The sequence below is a fragment of the Xenopus laevis genome, chromosome 1S, assembly GCF_017654675.1.
Source record: "Xenopus laevis strain J_2021 chromosome 1S, Xenopus_laevis_v10.1, whole genome shotgun sequence".
Classification (NCBI taxonomy): domain Eukaryota; kingdom Metazoa; phylum Chordata; class Amphibia; order Anura; family Pipidae; genus Xenopus; species Xenopus laevis.
In genome coordinates, this window is record NC_054372.1 from 94782107 (window position 1) to 94807268 (window position 25162).

Sequence of the window (25162 nt, forward strand, 5' to 3'; positions counted from 1 at the left end):
TCTCTGCTGACAATATACTAATTAGTCGGGATCGGAAATGAAGGAAAGACCACATTATAAAAATGTTGCAGGAAATGTATTATCCAATTGTAATCCACTGAGTCAGTTGCTTCAACTGCTACAATTTGCTGCTCTTCTGTGCACCTTTAGTAAGGTGGTTGTACATTTAGTATAGTTGGACTATTTTTTTCTTTGTGAAAATCACAATTATTTTGTTGGCTTAGTAGCAGCCCATAGCAAGTAGTTGGCGGATCAAGACACCATATTAGTAATAAAGTAAAGAATGCAATATGACAGTCACATAACAATCTTATATTTTTGGTAAAAGCAATTACATACCAAGACATCTGATAAGAATCTCAGATATTTTTATAGTTTTATAGTTAATGTTTAGAGTCCAAGGCCAGAAGTGGCTAGGGCTGAGAAGTGGGGAATTGGTGATTTTCTTGAGTTGAAAGATCTCCTGTTCAGAACCTTGGACAGTGCACACATAGTATTAGGTGGAGCCACAAACACTCTAGGAACAGTATTGTGTTGCATTGAAAAGCTTAGTGCTCTATGAAGCCCAATTATGTGTCAATTGTATTATAGAAATCTGTGATATTTCCTGTTAAATTGACTGTCCCAGAAAATCAAGAGCAATAGATAATTAGGGGTATTCAAATGAGGTACAAACAGCACTCTGTGATAAAAGATGAATTAAGGGCTGCCTTTGAAATGGAGAAACTGAAGCAAAACACAACCCTTGTAAATAATAAAAATGATAAAAAAAAAAAAAAAATCTGCTTCCTTGTCACATTTCTCCATCCCATGATTAGGACAAGGGGAATAGGATCCTAGAGGGACGGATTGGTTGTTATTTTCTGATATGCTCCGAATTACAGACCTGGTGTATTTGCATAAGTATGCTGCAAGAGAGGCTCAAAGGCATTGCACAAGTATTTATCCTCTTGGATTTTGCCACATTTTGTTGGTTTAACTTGCAAAATGTTTTTGTATGGCAGTGCTGGTCGCATAAGCATTTATCCTTGTGACACTGAGAGATAGCACCTGTTTAAATGTGTCTGTAACACTTTTTTTTTTTTAATACAACCTGGTATACAAACAGTAACAAAGGCTGGAATGTGTGCTTTATTGTCTTCTTCCATGTGGGGAACTTTGGACTTTTTAAAACTTAATGAAGATACAGCATGTGGTTTGTGGGAGGTTCTTGGATTCATTGGCTGCTTTAATTGGCACATTTTTTTCAGTACACACTAGACATCAACTCATTATCTTGGAACTGTACAGGCAGGGGTGATATCTATTTACAAGTGATGTTTGCCTATTCATTATGCATTGCTGCTCTAAGCCTCTTATTTCACCATTCACTACTGTGTGCAGATGCTATATTTGCAAAGAATTAGAACATAGATATTGTTAGCACATCAAATTCGAATTGTGAATTATCCAAACTCGATTTGAGTTGTAATTCAAATTCAATTTCAAGATTTATCATAGTCTGGCCCTTTAAGAACTCAAATTTGACTATTTGCCACCTAAAACCCGCCGACATGTTAGTAGCCTTTAGACAAATTCGATTCAAGTTTTCGAGTCGGTAAAATTCGTCAAGAGTTTTCAATATTTGTTTTTTTTTTTTTTACATTAGTAATCCCCCAGTCAAATTTCGAGTATATTCGAATTTAATAGAGTTTAGAGAAACTCGCATGAATTCTAAATTCGACCTTTAATAAATGGGCCTCCCCGTGTCTTCGTAATGCCAAATATCACTATTGTCTATTTTGAAGCCATTACAAGTAGCTGTTACCAGTAACTCTGTTTTTTCTTCATCCTAATACATAGATAGCAGTGGTGAGATAACCAAACTATAGAAGAGCTCTTTGTTGTCAGCTTTAGCAGAAACTGAGGGAGATGCATGCACTTGGGGAGGCTATGTTGTTGTTCTTAGCTTTCTAATTTCATTCTGCCCAAGTCTCTTATCTTATCAATAAATCAGATGCTATCAGTATATTCTAGAGCTATAGTGATACTTTAATCTTAAATGGTAAATCGGCCTTGAGGCTGTTACAGCAACAGCTAACAAATTCTTTTCCAAGGTTGTTCAATGTCACACGCTGCATAAATCCTCTCATCTAAATAGTCCAGAATGGAACTGGACATGTTTTCTTTTAATGGGGATGAGAGGCAAGACAATGAAAGTTGAGAATGTTAAAAAAAGTGTGGACATAAATCAACATAAGGGACATCGAAAGGTAAAGGTGTGGGGTAAGCAGAAGTTATTGGAAAACCGAAAGAGCTAATGATGAAGGAGCAACAGAACGAACGTAAGAGCATAAAAGAAACCATAAAGCAGGGCAGAGTGAAAGAGAAATGGGAAAAGAAAACCAGAAAGCATTAAGAAAGGGAAGCAGAAGAGCAAAATGAGATTGAGGGAGAGATGGAACAATCAAAAGGGAAAGTGGGAAAGAAAAGCAAAAAATGTAAAAGAAAGAAGGAGAAAAGTCAGATAGTGTAGGAAAGAGAAGATGGGGAAAGAAGTGAGAATAAGAATCCATTCATTATGGTGGGAAGTTGCCAATAAAAGTTTGGTCTTTGTGGATTCTTGCCCCCATTATTGGAATTGTTTCTGATACAGCTGCTCACCACTTTGGTCGACCACTTCACCGGTCAGATTCAGGGAGATTAGTCGCCCGGCGACAAACCTCCTCTTCTTCGAGGCGACTTATCTCCCCGAACTGCCTTCCCGCCGGCTATAATGTAAATCGCTGGCGGGACGGCACTCGGTGCACTTTGTTTTCCGAAGTAGCCTCACGTGGAAACTTTGGGTGATTTCAAAAACGAAATGCTCCAAGCGCCATCGAAGAAGTGGAGATTTGCCACCAGGCAACTAATCTCCCCGAATCTGACCGTGTGCCCTTTGAGTCTATATGAGGACTAGATGATAACTATATTCATGTATGGTGGAATGGTGCCATCTGATTAAATAACAATCTTAAAATAAGAAACACAAAAATCGAAGCACCCGTAAAAAGGATAGAAGAAAATGAACATGATTCAGAGGAACATGTGTTAGAGATGGCAGATCATACTATGGTCCTCTCCAATTGGAGCAGCCATTCCTAGGGACAGAAATGTTAATCTTTGCTATTTAAATTTTGTGCTGTATGTGGAATCATTCAGGCACCCTGTGTCCCTCACAGCTCTCAGCCTTCTTTTTCTGGTGCCTGAAGCAGAATAGTTGAAAGAAAGTGTCACGGGAATTAGATCTCAGTGGCCTTGCCAAATGAACCCATTCCTCTTATTTACCTAATAGGTGGCAAGCTACAAATATGTGTTTAATCCTCAGTATAACAACAGGCTTCCATCTATGAGAATCCAAACTGCCGAACACACACAGTCGGTGGGAGATAACTCTGTCAGTCAGTAGTCATAGCTGTTGTGACATTCTCCATTAGACATCAATTATAGCACATTAGTCATTTTCCAGACAGACAGAGAAAGCTGAATTGCAGAGAAATTGGTGGTTATTATGTAAGAGAAAAGAACACTTGGGAAAAAGTTGTTAATGGGCTTCCTCTGCAAGGCAGGAATATGAATGTGAGATTCACAACCTTTTATGTTTTAGCAGCACTGTATTTTTTATATATCTATATAACACTGCCTACCTATCACTGCCCATGCTTTAAGCACAGGTCTAATTGGCTGGGCTAGGGCCCAAAATATAATATTTACCAGCTGCCTGACCCCTACAATCTGGAAGTGCTGTGTTCATAAATAAAGTTATTCCCCATAGTAGGGAGGACAGAATTGAGGATGAGTAAAGGATTTGAGAGAAATAGAGCAAAGTGTTTCACCAAACCCAACCTGAGCCACAAGGCAAGCACCTACAGTTAACTACAGGCATGGGACCTGTTATCCAGAATGTTTGGGACCTGGGGCTTTTCGGATAACAGATCTTTCCATAATTTGGATCTTCATGCCTTATGTCTACTTGAAAATCATGTAAACATTAATTAAATAAGCCCTATAGGCTGGTATTGCTTCCAATGAGGATTTATTATATCTTAGTTTGAATCAGGTACAAGGTACTGTCTTATTATTACAGAGAAAAAGGAAATAATTTTTACAATTTGGATTATTTTGATAAAATGGAGTCTATGGGAGATGGCCGTAAATTTTGAGCTTTCTGGATAACGGGTTTTCGGATAATGGATCCTGTACCTGATACCTGCCAAGTAGCCACATAAGCTTCCAATGATAATTTTTGGTATTATCGAATACTCAGGATCTCAGAGGATTCTGGGCTTTTTAGTTGGCCTTTATTTTTTTTAATGGTTTTAGAATTATTTGCCACACTATACTTCCTCTATCAAGCCACTGTTTTAAATAGATACCAGGTTGTCAGTGCCTTTGCATCTTGGACCTTGGCAAGGAAAACTTTCTCTGTGCAGCCTATTATAATGTTATTGTAACCTTTTATGCTTCATTTTTTATAAAGGTATTGTTCCATTTGTCTTTCATTATGACTTCCAGTCTGCTAGCTTGTTGCTAGAGTATATGGGACCCTACCAACCAGACAGCTGTTGAAATTCCAAAATAAAGAAATGCAGATTAAAATGATGCTCGGGTCACTTTAAGGTTTAGAACCCCTTAAATTAAAATGTAATTAACTGGCACACACTACCATATTATGCAGTGTTACAGATCCTCTCAAATCCATATCATGTTTCACGCTTACACCAGAGTACTTTAGATCATAGAAATACTAAATGTTGGGCACCCCACAACAGGCATTATGAATACTTACCTGTTAGGAGAGCCAGCCTGGGGTGCTTCTGTGCAAGCACTATGTCTTTTTTGCTTCTTCTTTAAGCAAAAGTTGGCTTTTTAACTCGGCAGCCCAGAGCTGCAGAAGAAGAAGATTGCAATGCGGTGCTCTTACAGAAGTACACCAGTCTGGGGTATCTGGTTATTATAATTACTTGGGGTGTGAAATGTCTTTCTCTTTAAACTAGTTTCACTACTAATGAAAATATATATATTAAATGTCCCCATGTATAAAAATACCTTCTGATACTTCTTTGCATGAACTGTATCTGAGGCTGAAGTATTTTCTTTCAGGACACAGCAGGGCAAGAGAGGTACAGGACAATAACCACAGCTTACTACAGAGGGGCCATGGGATTCATTCTGATGTATGATATCACAAATGAGGAGTCATTCAATGCTGTCCAGGACTGGTGAGTGTTTGGATTGCTTGTGAGGAATGCTGGTCTCACTGTTGTGTGTTCATTCACTTATTGTCATCTGTGTGAGAAGTCTTTAGTACAGAGACCTCCACCCCAAACTGTTGTTACTCTAGAGGTGGTTATAAACACACAGATTATATCGTACAAATCAAATTTCCGTACGATATTCGCGTGCGTGTATGGTGGGAAAAAAGATGACCGATATCGGTCGGGTTGCCGATCGGGCTGGCCTGAATATTTTGGTCGGGTGCCTTTGAAGACACCCAAACAGCGGACATTGTTAGTGCTAAATTGTCAGATACAGGTAGAATTCTATTGTTTCTATCTGTATATCTGATGATTCAGCTGTACATGTGTGTATTGAAACAAACGATCTTTCTTGGAACGATCTTTTCAAAGAAAGATCATAATTGTTATGTCTATGGCCACCTTAAGTGTCCAGTTCTTCTTATTTATCCCATTGATGTTCCAGGCACAACAGGCAAAGTCCCTTCATTGCATTCATTTTTGAGCATTCGTAAATTACCCTTATAGTATTCTTGCAAGCACATGTATCCTGATCTCCACTTTCTTTTGCTATCGCTTGGTTAAATGTAGGGATGCACCGAATCCAGGATTCAGTTCAGGATTCGGCCTTTTTCAGCAGGATTCTGCCCGGCCGAACCAAATCATAATCCTAATTTGCATATGCATATTAGGGACTGGGAGGGAAATCGCGTGACTAATTGGCACAAAACAAGGAAGGATTTGGTTCTGTATTCGGCCGAATCTTTCGCGAAGGATTCTGGGATTCAGCCAAATCCAAAATAGTGGATTCGGTGCATCCCTAGTTAACTGTAATGCCCTGTTTCCCATTGGAGAATAGCTGCCACAAGCGAGCAGGAAAATATTCACATTTACCGTGATTTCTGTTTCCTGGGCACCTTTTATGGCAACATTCACCAATAATTAGCCACCCTCAAATATACAGCTTGGGTACACAGACCAAGAGACCTAGACCCAACAGTTTCTCCTTAAAGTGTTGGTGGGAATTTCTGTTCATCAGCCAAGTCAAAGGATTAACCTGTTGGTGAATGCTGCCACGGATAGTGACTAGGAAACAGAAATTATGGCGCTGTTAATATTTTATTTTCTGTTCATTTTCCTATGGACAGGCTGACCAGACAACGTTCTGTGTGCATTGGAGTACAGTACCTTTTTTTTTAATGGACAAAAACTCCTCACAGGGCCTATATGAAGTTACCTTTGTGGAGCATAGGGCTTTGCAAAGTGAGTACATTTCTTGCCAGACTATACAATAAATGCTTGGCCTTGGGCTGATTGTCTCAGTGTGTGACATTGGCTTTCAGTGTTAATACATTGAATCATTCCCTTTTGTGAGCAGTTTTGTGTCTTGAGTTAAATCTTATAATGAAGCATAAAGGTATCTGGGGATGCTATATAGTTAATGAACTATTCTTTTAACTATGCATTCCTTTACTGTAATGGAACGGTTGGGTTAACACATCCTTGATACTGATATCAAAGTCTCTTCAATTTATATAATGTTTGTACAATATCTGGAAATTCATTCCACCCTTTGTTTAATATGCAAAACAGGTCAACTCAGATCAAGACTTACTCCTGGGACAATGCACAGGTTTTACTGGTTGGGAACAAATGTGACATGGAAGATGAACGAGTTGTGTCTGCTGAAAGAGGAAGGCAACTGGCAGAGCATCTAGGTGAGTGTGCAGCTGCTAATGTAAGGCAGAAGTATTACAGCTTTGCTTTATGGGGAAAACCTTGTTGCTCAAGGGAATTGTTACTTATGCTACCAGAATCCAACTTCAGTGGGTGTGCTAAATATTTAGGCACCCCTTAGTAATTCACTAACTTGGTACCATGGACAAGAAGCCCTGAAACTTGGAGTACTTTCCATTACAACTTTCGACTTTCCCAAGATCCATTGTTATGGAAACATTTTTATACTGTGCGGATTCCTTCTTGTAATAGTTCAAAACCGTTTTGGAACTGGCACAGTATGTAATTATGTATAACTTTATTTTTAAAGTGCTGTTAAGGAACCCCAGCACTGTACAGTACATAAAAGTACATTATGTACAGTCATATGAAAAAGTGTGGGAACACCTCTCAGCCTGCATAATGATTTACTCCACTTTCAACAAAAAAGATAAGTGGTATGTCTTTCATTTCCCAGGAACATCTGAGTACTGGGGTGTTTTCTGAACAAATATTTTTAGTGAAGCAGTATTCAGCTGTATGAAATTCAATTCAATCAAATGTGAAAACTGGCTGTGAAAAAAATGTGTGTACCCTTGTAATTTGCTAATTTGAATGCATGTAACTGCTCAATACTGATTACTGGCAACACCAAATTGGTTGGATTAGCTTGTTAAGCCTTGAACTGCAAAGGCAGGTGTGTCCAATCATGAGAAAAGGTAATTAAGGTGGCCAATTGCAAGTTGTGCTTCTGTTCAGTTCTCCTCTGAAGATTGACAGCATGGGATCCTCAAAGCAACTCTCAAAATATCTGAAAACAAAGATTGTTCAGTATCATGGTTTAGGGGAAGTCTACAAAAAGCTATCTCAGAGGTTTAAACTGTCAGTTTCAACTGTAAGGAATGTAATCAGGAAATGGAAGGTCACAGGCACAGTTGCTGTAAAACCCAGGTCTGGCACACCAAGAAAAATACAGGAGCAGCATATGCGGAGGATTGTGAGAATGGTGACAGACAACCCAAAGATCACCTCCAAAGACCTGCAAGTACATCTTGATGCAGATGGTGTATCTGTACATCATTCTACAATTCAATGCAATTTGCACAAAGAACATCTGTATGGCAGGGTGATGAGAAAGAAGCCCTTTCTGCACTCACGCCACAAACAGAGTCGCTTGTTGTAAGAAAAAGCTCATTTAGACAAGCCACAGTCCTTTTGGAACAAAGTGCTTTGGACTGATGAGACAAAAATTTAGTTAATTGGTCATAAGAAGAAGAACACCGCATTCCAAGAAAAACACCTGCTACCTACTGTCAAATTTGGGTGAGGTTCATGCTGTGGGGCTATGTGGCTAGTTCAGGGACTGGGGCCCTTGTTGAAGTAGAGGGTCGGATGAATTCAACCCAATATCAACAAATTTTTCAGGATAATGTTCAAACATCAGTCACAAAGTTGAAGTTACGCAGGGGTTGGATATTCCAAAAAGACAATGACCCTAAACACACTTGGAAATCTACAAAGGCATTTATGCAGAGGGAGAAGTAAAATATTCTGGAATGGCCTTCACAGTCCCCCGACTTGAATATCATCGAAAATCTATGGGATGATTTGAAGCAGGTTGTCCATGCTCAGCAGCCATCAAATCTAACTGAACTGGAGAGATTTTGTATGGACGAAGGGTCAAAAATACCGCCATCCAGAAACTCATCAAAGGCTATAGGAGGCGTCTAGAGGCTGTTACATTTGCAAAATGAGGCTCAACTAAGTATTGATGTAATAGCTCTGTTGTCTAATTTTGTTGTGATGCATATTGCACATTTTTTGTTAATTCAATAAACTTTATGTCACTGCTGAAATACAACTGTTTACATAAGGCATGTTCTATTAAAAGGAAGTTGCTACTTTGAAAGCTGAGCCAATGATAAACAAAACTCCAAATAATTAAGAGGGGTTCCCAAACTTCACAGGGAAGAGAAATCACACAATAAATATACACAGCGTTAATAGGACAAAGAACTTAAGTGCTATCTGGTAAGAGACATAGTGGGAAGGAGGTCCCTGCCCCGTTGAGCTTACAGTCTAGGTGGATGAGAGGCTAACATACAGGCAAAAATTGGAGATGAAAAAGTGCACTAGGTAAGGCATAGTCAGTAGTTACAGGTATATAGTGACACATTATATAGCACCAGCACTAATCCCACCTTCATCCTACAGGTTTTGAATATTTTGAAGCTAGCGCCAAAGATAACATCAATGTGAAGCAGACATTTGAACGTTTGGTGGATATCATCTGTGAAAAGATGTCCGAGAGTTTGGATACAGCTGATCCAGCCGTCACCGGAGCCAAACAAGGACCCCAACTCACTGACCAGCAGGCACCACCACACCAAGACTGCGCCTGCTAAGGAACGAAAAAGTCCTAGCCTTGTACACAAACCGTTCCTCCCTCCCCCAACCTCCCTACCTTCAATAGAGTGGTGACCTCTCCCCCATGACCTTGAATACTGCATATCGTCCCAAGATGACTCTGTCTGTTACAATCTTTTTAGTTAGAATATACAGTATGTAGCAAAGAAAGAGATCAAACAGAATGGTTGATAAAACAAAATAGTTAAAATATATATATATATATATATATATCTATAGAGAGAGAACGAGAGAGATGGGTGCAATTTTTCAGAACTGAGTGGGTACAGCTGAGAAATGGTTGGATAAAAATCGCTTTTTCCATCATTGCTCAGTGGGGACTACATTTGCCTTTTAACATTAGGCACATTTATCAAGGGTCGAATTTCTAATTCATGTGAGTTTTTAAAAACTCCCATAAATTCGAAATTCGTCCAATCAATATTTATTGCGATCGAATCTTTTAAACGCTGATGAATTGAATCTACTGGAAAACCTGAAACTAAATTGATTCAAATTAAAAACATCACCAAATTGATCCCTGGCCCTCTCCCGTTGACGTATACCGTAATTCAGGAGGTGGCGAATAGTCAAGTTCGAGTTCTTTAAGGGCCCAGAGTATGATAAATCTCAGAATTCAAATTAAAACTCAAATTTGAGAGTTTTGACCAAAACATTTTTTTTAATTTTCACTTCAACCCTTAATAAATTTGCCCCTTGATGTTGGTACTTGCTCTTATTACTGATGATTTAAGGGATTACTGTGCAGGACAAATATACCTTATACACAATATCAAGTGTTTAAACAGGTATTTCTACTGCTAACAAAGTCTAACCTCATGGCCTTTCTACAACTTGATGTTTAGGACATACTGACTAGGCCATAGTATTGGCATTACATTAGCTGTATCCTGGTGTAGCACAATCACCCTTACCGACCAAGTAGTAGTAGTACCAGGAAATTCTTATCAGGGACACTCTATACATTTGGTGATAACTGGCAGCCCTTCTTAGTACCAGGAGACTGTGGAACCTCAGAAAAATAGATGAACCCATATTTGGGAATGACCATTGCTTTAAAGGAGGAGGGGGTGCCAAATGTTAGGCACCCCCAAGTGAATGTATTTACTTACCTGCAACCCCGGGCCAATGCTCCTATCAGCAGAAAACTGCACCAGCCTGGGATTATACCAGTGAGCACCACGGAGCGATCCTCTTCTGGCTTCTACTTTCTTCTCGCAGCTGCGCATGCGCATTAGAGTGAAAAGCTGAACTTCAACTAAAAAATCGGCTTCTTTCTACTGCGCAAATCGTCTGCCTCGGGTAATTTGAAGAAACGAGAAAACAAGTGCTCTGTGGTGCTCACTGGAATAACCCCGGGCCGGTGCAGTTTTCTGCTGATAGGAGCACCGGCCCGGGGTTTCAGGTAAGTAAATACATTCACTTGGGGGTGACTAACATTTGGCACCCTCAAGTGCTGAATGACTTTCCTTCTCCTTTCAGTAATACTCTTGTAGGGAATACAGTGCCCCTTTAAGTAATGAGGCATTCCTGCTTGAAGACAGCCGTTTTCTCGTTAAATAGATTTTTCCAAGCATTTCTATAGCCTACCCTTCAGCACTAATGTAATTTTGTCTGCATGAAAATGAATGTTCTCTAAACCTTCTCCAATTTTTCCCCCCTCCCCATTTTTTTTTTTTTTTTAGTGCGTGTTGGGTGTGTGTTCAGAAACGTCCATATCATAAATCTTTCTTCCCTTTTTTTGTGTTCAGATTATTTATATATATATATAATATATATTTTTATTATACCGTGTCTCGTGTCTGAATCTGATGTATGCAACTCATATCATCCTATTTTCATGAAGTGCAGTTCCAGCTCTGTGCCACTAGATGGCAGCTGCTTATAGAGGAGTTCAGTGGCCAGTAAGTCATTTTGTCCTCTGCATTAGGTGGTCATAGAACCTTTTATCCCTTGGAAATAAATATTTTAATTCTATATAAAGTATAAAGGTAGTCACAACGATATATATATAGCAAATTGTATGTTGAATATCATATGCTTTTTAAGAATGCATTAATTTGAGTGCTGTGAATTTCCTATGAGATTTTGTTCATGTAGTTAGAATAAAAAGTAAAAAATGAAACTACTTGTATTAATATTGTGTTTATATATTAAAGGAAACTAAAGGTGCAACAGTGTCGGAAAAGCTGTCTTTAGATGGCTTTGATTTCTTTTCTGTTTTTGGGAAATCTCTGGTGCTGTATATACAGGGCCGGATTTCGATCGCGGGCACCCCTAGGCCGCACTGTCCTAGTGCACATGTGATACATTTCTAATTGAGTTCTATGTGGGTTGCTGTAAGGTAGCTAAAAGGACAAGGAACCCCTTATTAACTAAGGAGTGCCAATATGTTAGGACCAATTCTTATTGGAGGCAAAACAATCCTATTGGGTTTATTTAATGTTTAATTTTTTTTTTAGTAGACTTAAAATATGGTGATCCCTTCATCCGATCACCAGGTCGGTAGCTGAAAAAGCCAATATCTATGTTGAATATCTCACAAGACATGTAAAGTACATCTAATTGCTATATCAATGTCATTTTATTGGTTAAACATGTGATACTGTTAATGTCTTATTTGAAAAATAAATAAAAATATTGAAAACAAAAAAAAAATATGGTGATCCAATTACCAATAACTGCAAAATCTTAGGTCCCAAGCATTCTGGATAACAGGTTCTATACCTGTATTTACTGAAGGGTCCTAACCCTTTAGTGCACACAGCAAATTGTGGCAAACACAAAGAACTGTATGAAAACACAAAATTTTGTAATTATTCTGACCTGAGCACACAGTTTTAAAAATGCGCACACAAATTTAAAATCATTTTTTCTATAATTAAATCTCGGCTTTGTGCGGAAAAAAAATATTTTAAATTTGTGTGCGCTTTTTTAAACTGTGTAAAAAATACAACAGAAATTAATACTGTTATATATAGCATTCAATCTTAAAAAACCTTCCAACAATGGCAGTTATTTTGTTGTATGCTTGTTTTGTTTCTGTAGTTTCTGTATGGTTGAGGCTTTTAAAGGAACAATTCAGTGTAAAAATAAAAACTGGGTACATAGGTTGTGCAAAATAAAAAAGGTTTTTAATATAGTTAGTTAGCCAAAAACGTATAAAGGCTGGAGTGACTGGATGTCTAGCATAATAGCCAGAACACTTCCTGCTTTTCAGCTCTCTAACTCGGAGTTAGTCAGCGACTTGAAGGGGGGGCCACATGGGACATAGCTGTTCAGTGAGTTTGCAATTGATCATTCAGCTCAGATTCAAGCAACAGTTATGTGCCACCCCCCTCAAGTCTCTGGTTACTGACTGGTAACCAATCAGTGGAAACCAAGAGAGCTACAAAGCAGGAAGTAGTGTTCTGTTATATTAGACATCCAGTGACTACAGCCTTTATACATTACATTTTGACTAACTATATTAGAAACATTTTTTATTTTGCACAGACTATCTATTTACCCAGTTTTTATTTCTATACTGAACGATTCCTTTAAGCAAATCATCACACTTGCTAAAAGTGGCACAGACCCACATCCGTTCATGGCACCTATTGTAGAACACTATCTGAATACTGGTGAACAATAAATCGGCCAGTCCCACGTAAGTACTGTATGCGCTAGTCACTGGCTACATAATGTGCTGCAATCCAGCTGAGCATTAAAGTACTGGGAAACAAGTAATTGGAAAAATCAATACTTGCCTGAGGGCTCAGTAAGGAGGACTATAATCAGATCTGCAATATGGAAACTGGGCAACATTACAGCACAGACAAAAGTAATATAGTCTTTTTAAAAGACCTAAAATTCAAGCAAAGCAAAAACATTTCATCCACACATTTATATACACACCCTCACCCATGTGTGTGTTTGTGTATGTAGATATATATATATCACTAACTACACAAAATAATAAGTAATAATAAATATCGCACTACAGGACATGGACAGCAACAGTAGTTATGCTAGAGGTGCCCCTTAGGAAACACTTTGCATATGGGATTATAATTTCCATGATCATATACCGGCATGAAGCCTCAGACCAAGTATATTTAAACATCATACAGACTGCTGATATCCACATATCTCACTGTAAAGGCAGTGTTATACCACACATAGTGAAGATAATAATTGTGGGGGGTTATCTCACAGCACACATTGGTCCCTTGTATTTTACACTAGGAATGTTTGCTAAGGATATCCTTAAAAACGCTGTTATTAAATAATTTTTACCGTTCATTTACAATGATGAGAAAATCCCATATCATTTCCCTGAGACAAAATATGGAAACATGAAGTGCGCTTCTTCAACCCCAAAAGGTAAGATCACTTAACAGATTCGAGAAATATTAACTAAGGCAAAAGGTGCTGAATTTCATGATTCAAATTAGACAAATGGCCTACTGATTGTCCAATGTTAAAACTTTATGGACCGGATTTGCCAATGCTACAGGGTTCTCTTCAGGCTTCCCAGGTGTTTCATGGATTACTGGATTCTGTAACAAAACATGACCGTATTAGTGTAAAATATAAGTGAACACTTTAAAGCAAACATGTCAAAAGATGCCCTTATGCACTTGTGTTGAGAATAATAGCAGTGTGTTTAAAAAAGTGAATAAAGCTCAAAATCCTTATAATAGCGTTTATTTCCGTACACACAAATGCATTGGGAACACTGCACATTCTATTCCAAATCAAAACATGAAAAATGTATCACATTTGTGTTGTTCCTTTACAGAAAGTGGAAGGAAAAGGGAATATTAGGCTGTTCCAAAAAATAGTGTCTGCATTCTTCTTTACAAACTCATTCACTGTATAAACTGTAAAATCTTTCAAAATGTTTCTTTCCTTTGAATCACTGAACTAATATTTAGTTGTATAAGTAGTGTTTCTGAGAACTGCTGCACATCTGTGTTACATGGAGTCCACCAACTTCTGTACCTGTTACATTACACAATTCTTCTGCATTTCTTGGTTTTGCCTCAGAAATTTTTGATTAAGGTCCAGGGATTGGGTTGGTCACTCCATAACGTCAATCTTGTTGGTCTGGACCAAGATGTTGCTCATTTACTGGTGTGTTTGGGGCCCTTGTTTTTTTGAAACACCCATTTCAATGGTATTTCCTCTTTAGCATAAGACAACATGACCTCTTCTAGTATTTTGATGTATTGAAACTGATCCATGATCACTGGTATGTGATAAATAGGTCCAACTCCATAGTATGAGAAACATCCCCATATCATGATGCTTGTGCCACCATGCTTCACTGTCTTTACACTGTACTGTGGCTTGAATTAAATGTTTGGGGGTCATCTGACAAACTGTCTCCCAAAAAGACCAATATTGCTTTCATCAGTCGACAAAATGTTGCGCCATTTCTCTTTAGGCCAGTCAATGCGTTCAATGTGTGTCAATGTGGCAAATTGTAACCTCTTCAGCACACGTTTTTTTTTTTTTTGTTTTTTTTTTCTTCAACAATGGGACTTTGCTGGGGCTTTTTGTCTATAGTTTGGCTTCACATATCTTCATGTCTTCTAATTGTAACAGTACTCACAGGTAACTTTACACCTTCTTTCAACTTCCTGGAGCTGATCAATGGCAGAGTCTTTGCCATTTTGGCTATTTTTCTATCCATTCGGATGTTAGTTTTCTATGATCTTCTACGTCTTTCAGGTTTTGGTTGCCATTTTAAAGCATCTGAGCAGCCTATCATTATCTGCACTTCTTTGTATGTTTTCTCCTCTCCAATCAACTTTTTAATCGAAGTACGCTGTTCTTCTGAACAATGGCTGCACTATAAGCAGTGTGCACAACATTTGCTGCCTTCCTTCCTTAAATAAGGCCTGTAATTGACCCCCCGTATCTAACAAGCTATTATTATTTGGAACAAGCCTCAATTACTGATTAAATTACATTTCAGCAGCATTCATGTCACAACTGTTGGTTTTCTAATCAATAAGTCTTATTCATGTAGAAATATAATTTCTACCAAAAACAGTGATCAGGATAGTGACTGCTATTATTCCGTACACAACTGTATTTTAATGTATATGTAGCCTTCCTATATATTTTCATCTGCACGTATACCTTCTTGCAGTTAAGAAATGACTGTATGGCCTAGGCCAGACTTGAAATTTTATTGGTGTGTTTGTAAATAAATTACCTATTGACTGGTCTCAAAAGTGAAAGCAGCTAATAGTAAACACGTGTAATTGGTGACTGGTGTGATAACAGTACATTAGTGTACCTCTATGGAGATTACCTTGTGTTTTAGGTGGCACAGATAGATGTCCCATCCCAGTGTTATAAAATTAACATACATCACTCTGTACTTGGTAGGGAGGAAGTAGAAGTTAATTATTTGAGCAGGTGGCCACACGCACCATTCAGCCTAGAGAAAACAAGCAAAACAGCAATCACTAACATTTAAAGCATTGGTGAATTTCAGAATAGCAACCAAATCCCACTTTGTATTGTGACACACAATTTGTATTCTAGGCCATGTGCATACAGCCCTCCCCCAAAAAAAACACCCAATCAACACAAACTAAGCTGCCAAATGGAATGTACACCCAAAACAACATACCTGTCTGAACACATGATAATCAGGGAGATAACTAAGCATTTTGGCTACACACAGAGCAAGCCATACTGACAATAGCACTAGGGCGTTGTGTCTGACACAAATTTCCACATTTCACCACCAGCAAATTTTTTCTCAAAACTGCTGCAAAAATTCACTGCCGGAAAAATTGTAAGGAGTTTCGGGAATTTATTCGGAGTTTCAGGAATTTTTCGGCGGAACGCAACAGATCTAGTCAAAATGAATGTAGGTGTGTTCACACTATGCTGTAAATTGGACACAATTTCACTGGCAGTTTTCCAAATTCGATTGGTATACCTGCACTGGTAAAACTGCTGTGTTTGCTTCAGAAACACTACTATTGTTTATATAAATAAGCTGCTGTGTAGACATGGGGGCAGCCATTCAAAGGAGAAAAGGGTCAGGTTACACATCAGATAGCAGATAAGCTCCGTAGAACATAATGTTATCTGTTATCCCCTAGTTATCCTGTGCCATATAGCCTTTTTTAAATTTCTGCCATTGCTATTCAGCAGCTTGTTTATATGAACTATAGTAGTGTTTCTGAAAGCAACCAGATTGGTTTTACCAGTGCAGGGCAACAGTACGTGATAATTTCATTACTTTAACATGCTTATTGTTCCTTTAACTCCTTTAATGCATGGAGCTGAGGGAACCCTGGAGCTACCAGCTGGTCAGGAGGTTGCAGTAACTTCAGGTTTCCTCTGCGTCAGTAGGTGCAACTGCGCTTGATTTGGAATGGGAGGCAGGAAGGACTGAGCACAGGGCACAACTATACAGAAATGTAAAGAGCACATTTTGAAGCAAGTACATTTAATGAATGGGCGTAACGCACAACTGACTGTAGAAATTTGCAGGAGTGCAACTGCAGTAGCAGACTTAAATGACCCCTCAGAGCTTTAAGCCTAGCAAATGTTTGCTTCAATGCAAACAATTAGGCTGATGTCAGACAGTATGGGCAATAAAAAATATACAGGAGAGGAAGCACTCAGCCAATAATGAAAAACACAGGGTGCAGATGCTACATACTATCCTCACTTTTAATATATGTTGGCACCTTGGTGTACATTTCATGCTTGCACTACACAAAGCATTAGACATGGAAGCATATAATCAAGTCCACCACTAACTGGCAACAGGAAAACTGTGCTTGGTTGCTTTTATGCATCATGGGTTTTATCTGACAATAACTCACTTATTTAAACTGCCTCATAAACAAAACTGTCCGATAGTGCCAGATTTCCCTCCACTACTCACCTTGTACATTTCCCAAAATTTGCCCTTAAACTCTAACCAGCTTTCTTCCACACTCTGGCCTTCCATTATACCGGTTCCTGCCATTGAAAACAGTGTATTAGTATTATAATCTAACCAGTGTTTTAAGGAAAATCAACTATTCTTTATTAAAGTTTACAATCCAGTAAATTTTATTTTCAAAAAATGTTGAAAGTGAAAGATATCGTCATGGTTTATTCTACCTGGGAAGCTGTCAGCTGACAAAGATTCTTTTCCAAGCAATCAAGTAAACTTACAGACTGCAATGACTAAACTGTCATCAAGAATGGAACATTTTGCTTAATAAAAAGCATGCAGGTTATTCCACAAAACAACCTTGGGTTGTCCATGTGTTACTGAGAATATGGATAACCTGTATACTTTTTTAAAGCAATATGTTCCATTCTTAATGACAATTCAGCCATTGGACCGTTCGTTCCATGCTAGAACGTGAAACTTGTCCAGGTTATTCTCAGTTTATTGATACAATTGAATATTATATAAAATGAAATAGCACAATGAGTATTTACCCATGAAAAACATGGTTCCTAGAATAGGAGAGGCCACGATTTGTTCAACCAGGACTTTCTTTAGAACCACACGCACTGTTGCACCTGGGAGTATTCGATCCAGGAAGATGTACCAGTAATGATCCACAGGACCTAGACAGCATCCAATGACAAACATCCTGCCTGTAAGCAAAAGAAAAAATGAATCTATAAATAAACCCTAAAATGCACTGATGGAGAGAGAAAGAAATTGCCTGGATCAATGTACTTCTATTAAAAAAAATACACAGGTATGGGATCCATTATCTGGAAACGCGTAAACCAGAAAGCTCAATTACAGAAAGGCTGTCTCCCATAGACTTCATTTTATTCAAATAATCCACATTTTTAAAGATGATTTCCTTTTTCTCTGTAATAATAAAACAGTTGCATCAAGTACAAGGTACTAAGATATAATTAATCCTTATTGGAAGCAAAACTAGGCTAGCGTTTATTTAATGTTTTCATGATTTTCTAGTAGACTTAAGGTAGGAAGATCCAAATTACGGAAAGATCCATCATCTGGAAAACCTTAGGTCTCAACCATTCTGGATAACAGGTCCCATACCATAAGCTGACTGAAATGCCTGTATGTATGTACAGCCCAAAGATTTTCAGATTCGTGACTATGCACTGCACAAAAGGCTGCTGTATCCAATTGTGCACATACTTAATAAAGTGAGAGGAGCATTTGCACTATATATATTTCAGGTATAGAATCCCTTATCTCGAAGCCCTCTGAACTATAGTCATAATTATGATTTTTAAAAATGATTTCCTGTATCTCTGTAATAATCAAATAGTATCTTGTACTTGATGGTAACTAAACTGCATGGACCCATATTGGTGGCAAAACAATCCTATAGGGTTTATTAAATGGTAAGATGATTTTTACCATACTTATGCTATGGTTATGCAAAATACAGAAAGATCCCTTGTTTGGGAAACAACATAAGGAGTTTCTGTAGTTTCTCTGTCCTTGACTTGCCCTATGCCTAGGTGCACTCTTCAGTGCCACATTGTACATAAGGTCACTGCCAAAAAAGTTTAGCACACCACTGGAAAGCTTGGAAGATAAACCAAGACATTGGATGGGTAGAACATTTTTAGCATGGGACAAATTTACATGATACACTGAATAACAGCACAATTCAGGAACACCAACACAAAGGGAAGAAATAATGAACTTTGAGGGCAGATACACATACTAAGATTCTGGAACATTTAGTCGCCTGGCAACAAATCACCTCTTCTTCGGGCGACTAAACTCAACGAAAAGCCTTCCTGCCGGCTAGAATCTAAATCGCCGTTTGGATGGCACTTGGAGCAATTTGTTTTCCGAAGTCGCCCTCGTGAGGCAATTTCGGTGACTTCAGAAAATGAAGCACTCCGAGTGCCATCCCGATTTAAATTCTAGCCAGCAGGAAGGCAGTTCAGGGAGATTAGTTGCCCCGAAAAAGAGGTGATTTGTCGCCGGGCGATTACATCTCCCTGGATCTTTGTGTGTGTCTCTGCCCTTAAAGTATATACACTCAACTGTGGTTTTTCTTTTAGCAATGCCAATAAAACTGCTATGTAAAGTGATATCTTAAAATAAAATGAAAACACAATAATACAGTATATTGGTGCAACAAGTATTTCAAGATACCTTTTATGCTTTTCCCACTAGCAGTTGTTCTTATCCATGTATACACAGGACTAGTTCTCCCGCAGTTACATATATAAAAGGGGTTTTCTTAGTTCCACTAAAACAACTATTTGCATTGGAATAACCACTTCCTTTAGAAATTGAAATATCAGGGCAGTTTAGTTGAACATCACTCAATATTGCAGCCTATATGAGTTTCCAATAAGTGTGGGTTACAAAACCCATCTATCCACCCCAGCGACTATAAGCTGCCAATGAGGTTGCAGTTAATAAGGGTTTTAAAGCTTCTAATAACACTCCTCACTTATGGGGTGGTCTCAGTAACTGGGCTTTCCATTTAAGCAAGTTTAAGATGTTAAGTCAGAGGAACAAACAAGTTTTTTAGAGTATGTTGATATATTGGTGTGCGGATAAATACTTGCCCCGTAATTCAGGAAAAGATTATTATTGATAGAAACCTATCCAATGATCAACTAGTTTACACTTTGAGCCTTTCTCAAGTTTGATACATTTTGTCAGATGTTATAACAAGTGATGATCTGATTTAGATTGATTTAGATAAGATAGGAGTAAGTATATGTTACAATCAGAACAGTGTCAGTTTGTATTTGTTATTTTATTATAGTAATGTTAATTTTATATAGTATATGTTCTTTTGGAGTTGTGTAGTTGTTTTATGTTTAAAAACTGACGAGCATTATAGATATGCAGGAATAATGTTAATTGATGCTGTGATAGACACAGCTTGAGTGATATTCACGAGGGTTACACGTTATTATTATCTAAGCTATTTCCCGCCAGTGTGTTAATATAAGGCATATTCCACTGTGTATTTTTATGCTTTGAGAAAGGCCTCGGAGAGACCAAAAAGTCAGCTTGTAGGACTGATCGGTCTGGTCTGAAGAGAACCAACTGAGCTTGTACCTGTTTGCAACCAATCTCGCTTTTTTTCTTTGTCTCGTCTCATTTCCCATGTCTGCTGAATAATGTCGCCAGTGGACAGAAGAACTCCTGCACTCACAGTGTTAATGACCAGCAAAGTCTTCCCTGTAAATATCTGTTTCCAGCAGCCGACAAAACGAGTCAACACAAACTTGCCATGGTGGATCATTATATCTGTAACCAGCAGAGAAACAGAAAATATTCTAGGTGACAAGCCAGGCTCTCATTATATCTGGAAAGAAAATGGTAATCATTGTTATTGTAAATAGTAAGATGTATTTAAAAAGCACCAACATATTCCGCAGCGCTATGAAATAAATGGGTATATACAAATTTACATATGATTTACATATGCATTTAAACAGTCATGTTGTGCACATTTAGTGACAAAGGAAAGATATCAGGCAGGCCCTGTGTAAATCATCTTACACCATAATACAGATTTTGAAACATAATTATAACATTTTAAAAAAAGCATATTTATAATGCCCTTTTCACTTGAATCTGACCTCTCTGGCACCAAGGGGCAACTTCACCACCCTCCGAAAATTCGCCAGCGACGGCTTCGCTCACAGCAAAACACTTCGCCAGGCGTAGATTCATCAGGACACCGCTAATTCACTAAAATCCTAAAGTTGCGTCTAGGGCACCAAACGCTGGCGAAGTGTTACTGCGCCAAGTGAAGCGAAGTTGCGCTAGCGTTGCCTAATTTGCATACAGCAGGAAGTTAAAGTACAATGGACGTATATGTAGCAGCAAATACTTTACATTACACAAGCCCGGTAAACCTTAATAAAATAAAATAAAGTTGTTATATTGCCCCACACATGAGCCCAGTGTATAGTTTATATGCCATATGTTAAAAAATGTAGGGGGGAAGCCTGTTACCCCCAAAAAATGTATGCTATTTTTCAGCCTATCACCCTGACAAAAGAAAAGACGCTAGCGTTTTTTGTGACTTTACTCTATTGCACTTTGCCTGGTCTGAGGTGGCGAAGGCAAGTCTGGCGCAAGAGGTAACATTCAGTCAAATCTCAATCTTAGTGAATTTGCATAGTTACGTCCATTCGCCAGAGCGCAAATTCGCCAGGCGTTAGGGAGCAAAGAGTCTATCTCCTTCGCTAGCGAAGTTACGCCAGCGACCAGTAAATCGGTGAAGTACTGAAATGATGTCACGCTGGCGAGTTTTCGCCCATGTTAGTCACTTCGCCCTTTAGTGAATTTGCCCTCAAGTGTGTATAGATAAAATAAATAAATAAAAAGCAGGCACATTTGGACTAAATATGACAGAATTTACAATGTATATGCCCATACTAAAAAAGGCTTATCGGATATAGTGTACAGGTGCAACACCAGATCTATACAGTATAAGGCCTGAAAATAGAAGGCATTTATTTAACTCATGCCATAAACATAGCACTGCCTTAATACCAAAAATGTAGAGAGTGTAACTCTCACATAAGGAATTATGGATGAAAACATGCAAACCACTCCATTATGTCCCTGTACCCAACTGCATAGCACTGATACAGCCTAGGATAAATCCCTAGCAACCAGATATCTGCCCCCTGTCAGAACTGCAGTCTCCCCCATCAGTGCTCCCTTATTATGCACATATGCATTCTGTACGTATTTCACATCAGACATGGAATGTAAGATAATGATATGGGTGGAGTGTTCTAAATTGTACACCTGAGACATCTTTGTTCTACCTACCCCCCTTCAAATTGTGCCCTACAGGCTTCTCTGTTAATCCAGTCAGGTTACTCCTACATAACTCTCCAACTCCTGTTCTATCCGGTGCTGACCTGCTGGGTGGAACAAAAATGTGGGATATTAAATACTAAAAGGCACGAAATGAGAGGTAGATAGCACTACTTGCTACTGCGCATTGTGATCTGTGCTATGCCCCTGTCCCACAGAGCTTACATTCCAATTGAGTAGGTAACAGACAGGCCCAGGGAGCAGAGTAAAAACTGTGTTCTGTAAAGTTTCTTTATAAGCAGAGGTATATTGTATTATGCAAATTTCCTAGCATTACATGCCTCCTTCCTTTATATATATGGTGCCTGATAACAAGACAATGGTTTAAATTGCACTTTACCTCTTGAACATGTAACAACATCAGAGCATCTGACTTATCCTCTGTACTCGGCGTTTACGCTGAAGTGAGAGCTTTCAGTCTTCCACAGGAAGTGGTTATATCTGTGAGTGACAAGCAGAAGCGTGCAATAGCAGCCCAAGTCCCGCCCCACAGCTCTCTTCTCTCACAGATCACGCTGCATTCCTACTTTGTGTGTCAATTCAAGCTGCTACTTTCTCCTGAAAGCCTGTAGTGTCCCATTATTGTCTATTGGATCTTGTTTCCTGCACATCTATTGAGTTAAACAGGCTCCATTGGCATAGGCACTCTATATTAGGGCAGTAGTATTTTTTTCCAGCTCTTCTGCAGTCTGCATACCTCCCAACATTTTGGAAATAGAAAGAGGGACAAAAAGATTTTGACCAAGTCCATTTTTGTGGCCACACTGCCTAATTACCATGTTCGTTTTACAAAATTCAGCAGTTTATGAAAGTTTTAACACATTTCTGTGTTTTTTATGTGTTATTACTGTTTTGCTAATGTAGGCGTATTAAGCTGCAAGTATTCTGGGCTGTCTGCCAAAAAGCCAATTAAGTTTTAGAAACCTTGTATATTTTTCTAGCTGTTTAGTGCAGGAGATCAAAGAGAAAGTCCAGACATTTCCGCAACAATCTAGGAGATGTCAAAATCCTGTGAAAAGACGGGACAGTTGGAAGGTATGCTGTCAGGTGCACCCTTTCCCTACAATTCATTTTAGGTATATACAGTGGTGTGAAAAACTATTTGCCCCCTTCCTGATTTCTTATTCTTTTGCATGTTTGTCACACAAAATGTTTCTGATCATCAAACACATATAACTATTAGTCAAAGATAACACAAGTAAACACAAAATGCAGTTTTTAAATAAGTGTTTTAAATGGGTTTTTATTATTTAGGGAGAAAAGAAATCCAAACCTGTGTGAAAAAGTAATTGCCCCCTGAACCTAATAACTGGTTGGGCCACCCTTAGCAGCAATAACTACAATCAAGCGTTTGTGATAACTTGCAACGAGTCTTTTACAGTGCTCTGGAGGAATTTTGGCCCACTCATCTTTGCAGAATTGTTGTAATTCAGCTTTATTTGAGGGTTTTCTAGCATGAACCACCTTTTTAAGGTCATGCCACAACATCTCAATAGGATTCAGGTCAGGACTTTGACTAGGCCATTCCAAAGTCTTCATTTTGTTTTTCTTCAGCCATTCAGAGGTGGATTTGCTGGTGTGTTTTGGGTCATTGTCCTGCTGCAGCACCCAAGATCGCTTCAGCTTGAGTTGACGGACAGATGGCCGGACATTCTCCTTCAGGATTTTTTGGTAGACAGTAGAATTGATGGTTCCATCTATCACAGCAAGTCTTCCAGGTCCTGAAGCAGCAAAACAACCCCAGACCATCACACTACCACCACCATATTTTACTGTTGGTATGATGTTCTTTTTCTGAAATGCTGTGTTACTTTTACGCCAGATGTAACGGGACGCGCACCTTCCAAAAAGTTCAACTTTTGTCTCGTCGGTCCACAAGGTATTTTCCCAAAAGTCTTGGCAATCATTGAGATGTTTTTTAGCAAAATTGAGACGAGCCTTAATGTTCTTTTTGCTTAAAAGTGGTTTGCGCCTTGGAAATCTGCCATGCAGGCCGTTTTTGCCCAGTCTCTTTCTTATGGTGGAGTCGTGAACACTGACCTTAATTGAGGCAAGTGAGGCCTGCAGTTCTTTAGTTCTTTTGTCCTGGGGTCTTTTGTGGCCTCTCGGATGAGTTGTCTCTGCGCTCTTGGGGTAATTTTGGTCGGCCGGCCGGCCACTCCTGGGAAGGTTCACCACTGTTCCATGTTTTTGCCATTTGTGGATAATGGCTCTCACTGTGGTTCGCTGGAGTCCCAAAGCTTTAGAAATGGCTTTATAACCTTTGAAATTGAACTCAGGTGTGATAAACCACAGTTAAGTTATTTTTTAACAAGGGGGGCAATCACTTTTTCACACAGGCCCATGTAGATTTGGAGTTTTTTTCTCCCTTAATAACGTAAACCTTCATTTAAAAACTGCATTTTGTGTTCAATTATGTTATCTTTGACTAATAGTTAACGGTTTTTGATGAGCAGAAACATTTAAGTGTGACAAACATGCAAAAGAATAAGAAATCAGGAAGGGGGCAAATAGTTTTTCACACCACTGTATTCTCAGTGATCATAAGGTTTCCTTTTTTGTGGTGCAGCATTAGGTTAGGCCCCCATTATCACGTAATTGTATGAATACTGTACAGTTACTGTATATGGTGCTACTGACTGTATGTAGTGCCTTGACAGAGGTTTAAAAAACCTGGCATGGCCACTAGTAACTGCTGTCTGTATCTGGCCTTAAATACACATCCATAGAAGCAAAATATTTTTCTAGCCAACTACAAGCAACTGCTACTTACCATCTACATGGCAAATCCAACTTTATGCAGCCACCAGTAAACCTAGTGGGTTTATTTCTCAAAATCAGTAAAACCTCATTTTTTATGACCTTGAAAATGAGAAATCTCAAGTAGCTATAATATCTCTCACAACAATTTTCTTCTTCACTCAAGCTAGTTTTCAAT

The 25162-nt window shown here is 38.6% G+C and overlaps 2 protein-coding genes across 5 annotated transcripts in view; one reads left to right on the forward strand and one right to left on the reverse strand.

Moving 5' to 3' along the window:
* Positions 1-11523, forward strand: part of rab3a.S (RAB3A, member RAS oncogene family S homeolog) — a 32938-nt gene extending 21415 nt beyond the window's left edge. For both annotated transcript variants that reach the window (XM_018243656.2, XM_018243655.2), the window contains 3 exons: positions 5122-5240; positions 6849-6973; positions 9186-11523. In XM_018243656.2, the coding sequence (XP_018099145.1) occupies positions 5122-5240; positions 6849-6973; positions 9186-9376 (435 nt within the window). In that variant the 3' untranslated portion in view covers positions 9377-11523. The remainder of the gene's footprint in view (positions 1-5121; positions 5241-6848; positions 6974-9185) is intronic.
* A 1290-nt stretch (positions 11524-12813) lies between these two features.
* Positions 12814-22666, reverse strand: LOC108706882 (mpv17-like protein 2). Of its 3 annotated transcripts, none has more exons than XM_018243661.2 (6): positions 22565-22661; positions 20443-20634; positions 17853-18014; positions 17305-17381; positions 15706-15834; positions 12814-13939 (listed from the first exon to the last, which is right to left on the reverse strand). In XM_018243661.2, exons 2-6 carry the CDS (start codon positions 20627-20629, stop codon positions 13844-13846), a joined length of 651 nt encoding a protein of 216 aa, XP_018099150.1. In that variant the 5' UTR covers positions 20630-20634; positions 22565-22661; the 3' UTR covers positions 12814-13843. The 3 variants fall into 3 exon arrangements, with proteins under 3 accessions (XP_018099150.1, XP_018099148.1, XP_018099149.1); XM_018243659.2 differs by having other exon boundaries at positions 12815-13939; positions 20443-20692; positions 22565-22666; XM_018243660.2 differs by lacking the exon at positions 22565-22661 and adding an exon at positions 22177-22268 and having other exon boundaries at positions 12815-13939; positions 20443-20692.
* Between the last annotated feature and the right edge of the window lie 2496 nt (positions 22667-25162).